Below are 12,284 nucleotides of genomic sequence, written 5' to 3'. Positions count from 1 at the left end.
TGAGGGGAGCCCTGAACCTTCGTCCTGCTCTGCCCGCAGCTCCCCTCAGCCTCACCCCTGCACCGTGGTCCTCATCAGTGGCACTCATGTAGCATCAGACACTATTGCTGAAACAGGTTTCCTGCCAGCAATGTTCTCTTTCCAACCTTAAGTTGGTGGTTCAAATCCACCAACCGCTCCCTGGAAGAAAGTTAGATATCCTCCCATATTTACATTCTCAGAACCCCGAAGAGCAGTCATCGTGAGTGGGAATGGTTGCCAGCAATGTGCTCCCATGCCTCGCTCTTGGCATTTACTGACCTCTGCTTACTGGCATCATTTACTGGCAGATGCTAAAACTTCAACAGAAGACTCCCCGTTTGTCCCCTGTACCATTTGCATTTGCTCGCATAGCAACAACCATACCCCATTCCACTTTTGTTTGCTTGGCTTTTGTAAGGTCAACATCTCTCGTTTACATGCCTGATCAATAGGAATTGCTCACTAATGGTAGATAAGTGGTAATTGTTGGCATCCACTTCCTAAACAACATGTCTCCGGAAAATCTACGAACGTGGATAAATATTGATGGTTACAGAAAGGCTTCAGGCCTCTTGTTCATAGGGTCGCTATGAGTTGTGCTCAACTTGAAGGCGATCAACAACAATAATAAATGTTTAATATCTTCCCGTCTTGGAGGGAAGACAGAAATTTGCAGGAGTATCTCCCTGAGTGGGAGAAATAATACCTCAGCTTGGTCCCAGTGACCTGCAACCTTACCTTGTGCTAAACCCTGTCCTTTTCCCAGTCCACACCAATCACTTTTTCCAGTTTTCTCATGTCCGAGTTGATCAACACTGTACTCTACTCAAGGCACATCAGTGGTGCAATTACGTTAGATGCTGAACAGTGAAGTAACTTAATAGTTAAGCAAGCAGTTGGAGCCCATAAGCCTCTCTGCAGGAGAAAGATTGGAAGTCTTTTACTATTAAGATTTGTTGGTATTGTTGTTGTTGTTGTTATGTGCCTTCGAGTTGACTGCAACTCATGGCGACCCTCTGCACAATAGCTCTGAATCCTGCCCTGTCCTGAGCCAGTCTCACTGCCTCTAACACACCTACGCCCATTACCCTAGTTATCATCTCAATCCATCTCATCATGGGTCTTCCTCCCCTGCTCTGTCCCTCCACCTTCTGAGCTTGATGTCCTCCAAAGACTGGTCTCTTCTGGCAACATGCCCAAAGTATGAGACAGAGCTTCCCAATGCTTGCCTCCAAGGAGAAACTTGGTTCCAACCATCTCTAGGACAGATCTGTTTGTTCTCTTGGATGTCATGGTATGTTCAAGACTCTTCTCCAGCACCACAACTCAAAGGCATCAATTCTTCTGTCACCCTTAGTCATTGTCTAGCTCTCTGATGCATAGCAAGTAATTATAAAGACCTGGATCCGGTGCACCTTAGTCACTAGACTGACATTGTTGCTCTTCAGCACTTTGGAGAGATCTCTGACAACAGATTTTCCTAATGCAATTCATCTTTTGATTTCCTGACCGCTGATGCAAAGAGTATACAGCCTTGAGAACCTAACAGAGGGTTGCTAGAAGTCAGGATACTAGTAGGCTGGGTTTGGTTTGGGTATTTTCCTCAATCGCTGAGCTCTGGGAAGGGAAACCCACTTCCCTGTCATTTCGTTCTTACGGTAGGGAGAGGTGGAAAGCCAGGGTTATTTCCATTACATCTTTCAGGGAGACTCTGGTCTCTTTCCCTAGGAAACTTAGCTGTAGGATGTATTTGTTTCAGAAAATGGCTCTTTCAGTCACTGGACTGCGGAAAGGAGGAAACAAAGGGATCCCACCCCTCTGTTGAGTTGAGAATTTCCTCCTTCAAGGATTTAGAATTATGACACTGTAGAATGTTAACAGTTTGGTATCGTGGCAAAGGTGTTTGTTTTATTTTGAAATCTTCTCGTTGAAATCTACTCCTCAACACCATATAGAGATGAAACAGGAGGCTCCAGAGATGAAAGGGTCGGACCAAATTCCCAGTTCATTGATGACAGGACTGGACCCAGAACTCCCAGGCTCTGACTGGCCAGTGCACTTTATCTCAGCAGGAGAGGCTGCCCAATGGGTGTCTCAAGAGTCACCTGGGATCTCAGACTTGGAACTCCGTGAATCTCTTGGGCTTTTCTTTTTCTATTTGACATGAAACCTAGTCTGTGCCTGGTAAGTCTTTGCTTTTACCTTAACTTTCTGCTAAAAATCATCTAATGTAATGGTGCAGACTCCTTCCCATCTCTTAGGTGCTTACAGCAGAATGGCTCAGTCTCTAGCACTGCAGTCTGTCCTTTTGGATTATTCTCATTTCTTAGGTATGTCCCTCACCAATACACACACAAGCTGTGATGACCTACAGGAAGCTCCATCCTGTCTTAACAGCCTTTTATGTGCTCCTGGAAAGGTTGAAAATGAGCAAGGCAAATGATCAGCTCTCCAGAAGACTCAAAAGACATTTAACACTCATTAGGGAGCTCTGGTGGCCTAGTGGCAAGAAGTCGTACTGCAATCCCAAAGGCACACAGTTCGAAGCCACCAGGTGCTCTGCTGTAAAGGATGGCAATCTCTTCCCATGCAACTTACTCTCTCTGAAAACCCTCTAGAGTCAGCTATGGGTCGGTTTCAACTCGATGGCACGCAACCACATCAGTGGCCTAGAAATAAGGACTTACACTGCCAATCCCAAGGCATGTGATGCAAATCCACCAGCTGCTCCATGCAAGACAGATGGGCAATCTCCTTCAGTGCAATTAATTGGTTCTGAAAACCTGCTGGAGGGTCAGCTATGGGTCAGTTCCCACTTGATGGTACAGAACAACAACATAACGGAGGAATATGGTACCTTGGTTTTTCCTCCCTCTAGAGTTGGTTTGGGGAACTGCCTAGTCAGCTTTATACCTGGTAAATGAAAACCAAACCTGATGTCTTCCAGTGGATTTGACTCACAGCGAGCCCACAGGACAGTAGAATTGCCCATACGTTTGCAAGGATTGTAAACCTTTACAGACTGTCACATCTTTGTCCAGTGAATCAGCCAGCTTGTGGGTTTAAACTGCTGACCTTTCAGTTAGCAGGAGAGCACTTATCCACTGTGCCACCAGAGGTCCTTTTGTAACTAGTATTACAGGTAGCAGGAAGAAGACATAGATTGGAGAGTACAGTGATATAGATGATTCAAAAAGGAACACTTTGGGGCAGAAAGATTGAGAATATAGATTCAGTTGAGTAATTATTACTATTCTTATTATTGTCTTAATGGCTTACTAGGGAGGTGGTATCTAATTTAAATCATGGGGGACGGGGGTCTCAATACAAGACACCAAGGCAAGAAGACAATCAAGCAAAACTTGTAGACCAGACTCATTTCCCTGAAGCTATTTCCTCCCCATGTTGACCAATTCTAATCTCACTTCCAGAGCTCTTTCCCTGCTGCTGGCAATTAATTTCCCCTTCCCCACCACCCCTTCCTTTAAGGCTGTCCCAGCACCAACCACAAGGCTCCTCTGATACCCAAACCAAGATGGCAGCCGCAGCCCACATACCAGCAGGTTGCTTTCCGTGGTGAGGTCCTGACACTGGCTGCTCTCCAGGCACCAGCCTCTCACTTCCACGGAGGCCTGAAGCAGCAAGGCCAGCAGCAGGGCCCCTGAGCGGCTGCAGCAGGACCGTGGCATCTTCCAGGCAGGCTGCAGCTCTGCAGAGAACAAACACGCTTGGTAGGACCCCTGCAAGGGGCAGAACAATATTGGCTGGACTGCAAGGAAGGACTGCAAGCCAACACTAACAACACACTCATTTGTGGAGCTCAAGGGTTTTTGAGGACAGGAGTAGAGCTAAGGCGATGGGAGGTGTGCCAGGCAGTGGTGTGAGTTGTGAGAGGAAGGAGGGAAGGGGCCTGGGTAACTATGCACAACCCTTTCCTTCATCTCCTGTGAAATCAGACCTGTTTGGGGTTCATGCTGGAAGCCATGTTAGGGCTCATTTGGCTCAGCCCCTCACTGGAGAGATGGAGTAAATCGATGCCCAGAGAGGAGCAATTACTTACTTGCTTATTAGTGACAAGAGACAGCTAATTTAAGTTTCCCACACAGGACTTTCCCATTGCACTATCCACATGGAATTGTAGTTGCAGCACTTCTGATCCAAGGGGCTGACTGGGGGGTGACTTGGGAAAGATTAGGCAGTCCAGAATTCCTGTTTAAGACAGCCATATCCTGTCAATCCTCTGAAAATCTATTCCCTGCTAATGTTAGGTTTGCATAAGGGCAAATAAAACTGCTGATGAATTTAAACAAAACTTCAACAAATCTGTTGTGCTGTCTGTGTCTGCTTCACACAGGTGGTCACAGCTACCACACTCCAGTTACTGTAGAGAGAAGTTTTTAGTGCAGGCTACCTATCACCCCTAACACCTTGAGTCCTTTAACACTATCTTCTGAGTACATTACAGGTCAGATCTCTTATTCTTTCTATCTCTCAAATGTAGTCTAAAATAACTGGACTTGGAGAGTGAAGGCGTGGAAAGAAAGTGGTGGGCAGACAACAGAAAGCAGCTTCCACTTTCAGTGAATACCCATAAGAGAACTTTCCAGGGTTCCAGAAAGGACCTTTGACTAGATGCTGAGGTCAAAAGATCAGTATGCAGCAAACAGGGGAGCAGAAAGTGGGGACCACTGATGGATGGTGCCCAATCCGTTCCCCACATCTCTATTGACCTTTTGTAAGCCCCCACCAAGAAACCCAGAACAATTTTCGATTTCAGAATATCTTCTCAGCCAGCCATTAGTGAGAAACTTAATTAGATGAGAAAAGTAATTCACATTAAGGTGTGGATGACTAACTTGTCTTGTCACTCCTAATGAACATTTGCATTTTAAAATGAGTTTTCCTGAAGAAATCTCTCAGTTGTTACATGTGGGCTATAACGTTGTAAAAGAGGAACCTTTGGAAGCACAAGCAAGCGCTTCCTTCTCTCTGTCTAACTTTCACCCCATTCCCTAAGAACTGAGCCAGCTCAGGACTCCCCACAGACTTGTTGCCTGGCCCTGTGTGCTCTCAGAGCAGCCATTAGATGGCGCTGGTAGCCAGGAAGCGGGCTCAGCAAGTCAGCAACCTCGAATAGTGAACAGGACGTGCTGCTTCTGGCATAGTCTGCTTAGGCTCCAGTTCAAGTCTGTAGCCCTAACTCGGTGGGCAAGGTGATTTAAGCATCTGAGATCAAATGCCCAGATGTTATAGAAAAAAGCAAATGAGAGTGTCATGTGACTATGGGCAAGTCACTATGGTGGCTTAATGGTAAGAAGTTGCACAGCCAACCCAAAGGCAGATGGTTCAATTCCACCAGCTACTACATGGGAGAAAAGTGGGCAGTCCCTTCCTGTGCAATCGATAGTCTTTGAAAACCTGTTGGAGGGTCAATTATGAGCCAGTTCCAACTCAACAGTACAGAATAACAACAACAATGAGAAAGTGGAAAGCTACCTGTGTAGAGAAAGGAGTAAAATGATGCAGATCTGATTGTCTCATCCACAGTATTTCAATCCTCCACAAAGTTAGCTGTTCTAAAATGACGTTTTTTTAAAAAAAAAAAACTTTCGTGTTGATTTCAGCCCCTCCTGACAAGCCTCTGAAGAGCGTTCCCTCTCCTTCTGCCTGCTGGTTGGGTTTCTCATTGGCAGTTCTCTCAAAGCTCCAGTCTAGGGTGCTAATCTGGAAATGACTTTTCTTTTTTCCATATGTATGATTTCTTTCCCCAACAATGAACAAGTATAACCTTGTGTCATTTTTTTAAGAGTAATAATGTAGTGGAGAGATATTGTTTGCTTGTTTATAAGAGGAACGAATATAGTATTCCAAAAATTGTAAGTATTGGAATTCATTTTTTTAAAATCTTGACATTATTTCTAGACAAGAATTACACTTATGAGAACTTAGTATGTGCAAATGAATGCTCTAGGAGCTAAATGAAATCCGTGGCTTGTTACTCTAAGATCACACACTGCCCATGCCTTTCTGCAAAGGCGAGAGGCACAGCGTTTCATCCTTGCACCTCGGCACATGTATCAAGTCCTGTGGCAAAAATGTCAAAGGAATGTTACGTTATTTATTTATCCATCTTTGGTGCAAACCTGAATAAATTCACACCTTCCTTGCCCACATCATCAGTCAGTGAGATTCTCCACTTTCCCCTCTGCATAAAGCCCATAGATCTTTAGGGAGATTCAAATATCGTACAGAACTCCCTCCTTCACTGGCACACCCCCTTACACACACCCTTACCTGAGCCTCCGCCACTCAATTGTCTACCCTCCCCCTCCCCAGCCTAGGGTCTTTGGGAGAGACACCCCTCACTCCCTCTCTTGGGTCTTTGGGACAGACTTCTATGCTGTGATGGGGTGCACGGTAACCATGTTTCAGAACCTTGGACAGCCCCCACTATGAGCACCCGTTTTCAACGCCTGAAGGGTCTTTGAGAAGATGGGCTTGAGTGTCCTGTCATGAAATGGACACAGGAACCACAGGGGTAAAGGGTGGGTGGGGAGACATAATCGTAGGGTGCACAATTTGATGGGTGGAGGGAAGAGTGGGTTAACGTAATAGGAAAGATCTGGCGGGAAAAACAATGTATATAGAATTTGTAAGTAAACCAGTATATAATAATAATTTTTAGAAAAACAAGAATCATGTCATTGTCACGGGGAAACCACGTCTGATACACTAAGGTGACCCTGGACATGAGGATTCAGGAGTCTGAGACCCCAATCAGTCTGTAATGCAAAGAGTTGATTCTGACTTTTTAACTTTCCTCTCTGCCCCATTTCCAATATTCACTAGCCTATAAATGCTTTCATTTTAACAAGTGACTGCTATTCAATAAATCAGAGGAAGAGGAGTCAAGATTCCTGGCTCTCCCCAGAGCACGCAGCACGGGGGTTCCAGTTGCCCCAAGTCCCTGGGGAGAGGGTGGGTGGGTAGGGTGCTGGACGCCAAGTCCCCTGGACGGGCGCCCCTGTGGGCATCGCAGGCGTCCTGAGCGCCACCGCTGCTGCAGCTCCGCTTGGGTGGCTTCTCGGTTTCAATCAGCACAAAAAGTTTTCTGAGAACCGAGGACCGCGGAGAAGCAGCGTTCCTAGGTGGCCGAAGCTCCCAGGTCCCCAGGACACAGGGTCCCGGGGTGAGAGCTCCGCGCCACTGTGCCCTTACCTGTCTGGGGAGGTGGAGGTGGCTCTCAGGGACTCTCCCGCTGCCCTGGGGCGAGGATCCTCGGCCGCTGTCACTTCTCTTCCCCTCTGACCCTCCTTCGCCGCCGCCTGCTACCCGTCGCTGTCCTCGGTCCTTATATACCTGCAGGGCCCGCCCTGGTGGGCGCTGGACCTTCCCAGCAGCCCTTTCCAAGCGCAACAGCCGCGTCGGTGGGAACGCGGGCGGGGGCCGGGGAAGGAAAGGAGGGGGCTTCCAGGTGGGGCCTGAGCGAAAGGGCAGCGTGCCTGCAGAGGGGGCTGTGGGCCTGCGCCCCCGCAGGGAGGCTGGAATTAACACTGACCTGCTGACGGGCGCACCTGGTGAATAGGGGCGTCTTAGCACCCTGGTGTGGGGCAGCCGAGGATGAAGTTACCCGCGTGCGTGCTCTGGCTGGCATCTGCCTCGGTCAAGTCCAGAGGTGAGTATCACCGCAAAGTGTGTGCGTCTGCGATGCCTCAAATGTTCTCAACCTTTAGAAACTGTGACGTGAGATGTCTTGGACAACTGGAACCTCTCTTCCAGATTGAAGGTGGGAGGGGGGCTGCAGAGAGAGTCAGGGAGTCATCCCTGTGTGTCCTCTTGAGAGTGAGACAATGTCTTCCACGATGTCTGCTCCTACACACACACACACACACACACACACCCCGCCCCCTTCTGTGCCCCAGACTCCAAGAAGAAGGGCCCTTAAACCATAACCAGTAGTAGAGAGGAGAGCACCGGAAGAGCAGCTGAAGACTCTCTGTGGGAGAGCGGACCAGGGACTCAACATCCAGCCTGGCCTTTGTGTTCCGACTGTCATCCCAGATGTCACACCTGGGAGAAGACAGCACCCAACCCTGCAGTGGTAGTAGCTCTGCCTTAACAAGAAATAAGGAAGCAAACCCAAATTGAGAGGAGTCCTGGGGATTGGGAGGCGAAGGGAGATGGAACCAAGATGAACTTCAAATCAAGGTGCTTGTTGAATCTTCTGGTGATAGGGACTTTATTTCCAATGAGATGCTCTTTTGGACTTTACCCAGACTGCTCTGAGGATTCCGCTTTTCTGACTGATGACATTTGATTTATTGTTGTTATGTGCCATTGAGTCGCCTGCAACTCATAGCGACCCTATATACAACAGCCCTAAACCCTGCTCTATCCTGGGCCAATCTTACTGTCTCTAACACACCTACCCCTTTGCCACAATCACTGAATCAATCCACCTCATTGAGACTCTATATCCATTAATTATTTCCTTTTGCACCACAAGAGAGATCCAAGCTCCATGATAATAAATAGGGCTTTTTTCCGCTTGGCCTCAGCCTCATTTCACACCTCTCCTTTCACTTCTGGCACTGGAGTCACTCACACATATACACACCTATGAATGCTCCTTTCCCCATGCTATTCCTCCAACCAGGACCCCTTCTTCCCTCCGGTAAGTCACCCAGGAAAATTAGACTCTTGAATCAAGATTTAGCTCAAGCATCTCCTACTCTCTGAAGTCCTCTTTGGCCTCTTGGTCTATGGATTTTTTTTCCATGTGTTTTAACTCTTCACCTATTTTAAACCCCATGACATGCTATCATTGCTTTATTAAAAATATTTATTTAGATTTAACCACATATTTGCCATGAAGTTATTCCATCTCATATAAAATTTCAATGTTATCACCTGTGGGTTTATTTCTATTTTCTGCTGCTTTAGTTTTCTATTGATTCTATCTCTTGATGTTCTTGGTAATTTTGTAACTGTAAGGTTGTAGATACTTGCTCAGCTCCACAATCAACACTCTTGGCACCAGCAGTCAAGAAATCAAAAGATGAATCGCACTGGAAAAATCTACTGTCAGGGACCTCTCCAGAGTACTGAGAAACAATGATGTCAGTCTAGAGACTACGGTGTGCCTGATCTAGACCATGGTCATTGCAATTACTTTTTGTACATCAGAAATCTAGGTAATGACTAAAGATGACAGAAGAAGAACCAATGCCTTTGAGCTGTGGTGCTGGAGAAGAGTTTTGGACATACCATGGACTGCCAAGAAAACAAATAGGTCTGTCTTGGAGAGGGTGAAACTAACTTTCTCCTTGGAGGCTAGGATTTTGAAGTTCCATCTCAGATACTTTGGGCACATGGTCAGGAGGCCATGCTTGGAATGGTGGAGGGACAGCGCAGGAGAAGAAGACCCTAGATAAGATGGATTGATACAGTGAATGGAACAGTGGAGATAGGTGTGTCAGAGTCAGTGAGACTGACTCAGAACAAGGCAGGGTTCAGAGCTATTGTATATAGGGTCACTATGAGTCGCAGGCAACTAATAACAATACATAACAACAAGAAGGGTGTAGATATTGTGTAAAAAAATTTTTATTCTTATAACTCAGGATGATGTTATCTGTTTTTAGTATAGTAGATTATTTGTTCTTCTGAATTTTTTATTGTGAATTTAACAAAAGTTTACAGAAAAGTAGAATTTTTCATTCATTCACTATTGCATATTTTCTTTCATACCCCCAGTTCACTTTTTAAAAATATTCATTCATTGTTGCATAATTTCCTCCCCTGCTCCCTTATCTTTCTCCAGCAGAAGAGTTTCTTGAACTTGAAGAAGAGCAATAGAATAGGAGCTGATCACTTTAATCCAATCAAAGACTGAATGTAGTCTTGGTTTCTGTCTTTATTATAGCTTGTCTGTCTCTAGTGTGTTCTTACTCCCATGATGAAATCTTAAGTGGTTAAGTCTAGTCCCTCCACCTTGGCAGGACTTGAGCTCCAGTTATTGTCTCCCTGATACTACAAGCCAACACTTACCTCCAGTACCCCAGACACTGAATCAGTTCATCTCATACAGGGTCTTCCTCTCTTGCACTGTCCCTCCACCCTCCTAAGCATGATGTCCCTCCCCAAGGACTAGTCCCTCCTTATAACATGTCCAAATTATGTCAGACGAAGCCTCAGAATCCTTGCCTCCAAGGAGCAGCCTGGTTTTACCCTCCCTAGGACAAATCTATCTGTTCTCCTCTAACAGTCCATGGTATATTCAACACTCTTCCTCAACACTACAGCTCAAATGCATCAATTGAGCAGGGTTCAGAGCTGTTGTACACAGGTTCACTATGAGTCACAGGTAATGTGACAGCACATAACAACAACAGAAATTACTACAAAATTGTAGAGAGTTTCCCTTGGATTCTCAGTCTTTCCCCCCCTTTTTTTAGGGTGCTGCTCTTTTTAAAAATTTTTTTTACTAGTTTATTTACAAAATTCTAAAACAAATTCAAACCTCCAATTTCCCTCACCCCACCCCCAATGATTAATCCCCTCTTCCCCCTGTACATCCACATCGCTCTGCTTCCAGCCTCTTTCACCCTCCTGGATCCTTATACTCATTGTACAATAACGGTCTTATACAATATTTATCCTTATGGGACTGAGTTAGTTCACTCAGCATAATGCTCTTCAGTCCCTCCCAAGTTAGGTAATAATTTACCTATGCATGCATTACTTATGCTCCTGCATGCTGCATAGTATTCCATATAGGGATTGCTTTGTTTCAATTTATTATCTCTTAACTTTTTTCACTTATAAGATCTTGATCCCTTAATTTCTTAATTCCCATGCCTTTAGGTTTGTTATTCAAATTTCCTACTTATTCTCAACAGCAGGATTGGTCCTCTACAAATCATTCTGTCATCATCAGAAAGGAAGTATTTTAAAAATTTCTTAAAATTTTTGTCAAGAAAAATTTTTAAGATCTCAGTAAAATATATCAACATGTTAATGATAAGTCTTATAAATAGCTTGTTTCCCTTTCCTTATTATCCAATTAAAAATATTTCTATTCTATAGTGATTTCTTTTCAACTGATGAGTTATGTAGACATCCATTAATTAACTTTGAAATGTATGGGAACTTCCCAGTTATCTTTTCCTATAGAGTTCTAGTTTTTTTACATCGTCATCAGAGAACATATCCTGTGCAAATTTAATGAGATTTGTAGTATGACTTCCATATAATATGTTTTGGTAAATGTTCCATTTGTGCCTGAAAAAAATTATTATTCTGCTATAAATGAGTTAATTATGTCTGCATGCTCATGATATTGAACATGCTACTCTTATTAAATCTTGTATCAATCAACAACAACATCAATTACTGAGAAGGATGTATTCAAATCTCCCACTGGGGGAGAAAAGATGGAAAAATCCATTTTTCCTTCTAATCTTAACATTTATAAATTACTTATTTCTACTCATTTGAATCTTTTAGCATTATGAGTAGTCTTTCTTTAGTGCTATGAATATTTTTCTCTTAAAATTTCTTTTGTCTGATGTTATTACACCGGCTTTGTTTTTCTTGGTATGCATTATGTGTACTTTTTTTAGATATAAGCTATTTCATATAAGTATTTTTATTGTGATTTGAGTGAAAATTTACAAAGCATATTGGTTTTTCAATCATTCCTACACATTTTGTCTCATAATACTCACAATGTCTGATCATTCAACTCATAACTTTCTCTTTGACCAGTGTGTTCTTTCAAAATTCTTACTTTCAATTTTCCTGCAATTTTTCTTTTTCTTTTTTTTTTTTTTTTAATTGTAGTTCGAGTGATTCAGCCTAGAGGGGGTTAAACCAGGCTGCTCCTTGGAGGCAAGGATTCTGAGGCTTTGTCTGACATACTTTGGACATGTTGTAAGGAGGGACCGGTCCTTGGAGGAGTTGGACATCATGCTTGGTAGGGTGCAGGGACAGCGCAGGAAGGGAAGACCCTCTATGAGGTGGATTTATTCAGTGACTGGGGTAATCGGGATGGGTGTGTCAGAGACAGTGCGATTGGCACAGGACAGAGCAGTTTAGGGCTGTTGTACATAGGGTTGTTATGAGTCGCAAGCGACTCGATGGCACATAACAACAACAGTGTCAGTGAAAGTTTATAGAGCAAGTTGGTATTCCATTCAATCATTCACATGCAGTTTGTTTTATGGCATTAATTACAATACCTACATAGTAAGCAAATATTT

General features: G+C 44.4%; 1 protein-coding gene across 1 annotated transcript in view; it reads right to left on the bottom strand.

Moving 5' to 3' along the window:
- POMC (proopiomelanocortin) overlaps positions 1-3,710 on the bottom strand; it is a 4,425-nt gene extending 715 nt beyond the window's left edge. Inside the window, exon 1 of the mRNA XM_006880709.1 lies at positions 3,579-3,710. Within this exon, the coding sequence (XP_006880771.1) occupies positions 3,579-3,710 (132 nt within the window). The remainder of the gene's footprint in view (positions 1-3,578) is intronic.
- Between the last annotated feature and the right edge of the window lie 8,574 nt (positions 3,711-12,284).

This window comes from Elephantulus edwardii, unplaced genomic scaffold (assembly GCF_000299155.1).
Source record: "Elephantulus edwardii isolate Elephantulus edwardi_28Jun2011 unplaced genomic scaffold, EleEdw1.0 scaffold00009, whole genome shotgun sequence".
In the NCBI taxonomy this organism is placed as follows: domain Eukaryota; kingdom Metazoa; phylum Chordata; class Mammalia; order Macroscelidea; family Macroscelididae; genus Elephantulus; species Elephantulus edwardii.
This window is presented reverse-complemented; position numbering and strand designations above follow the sequence as displayed.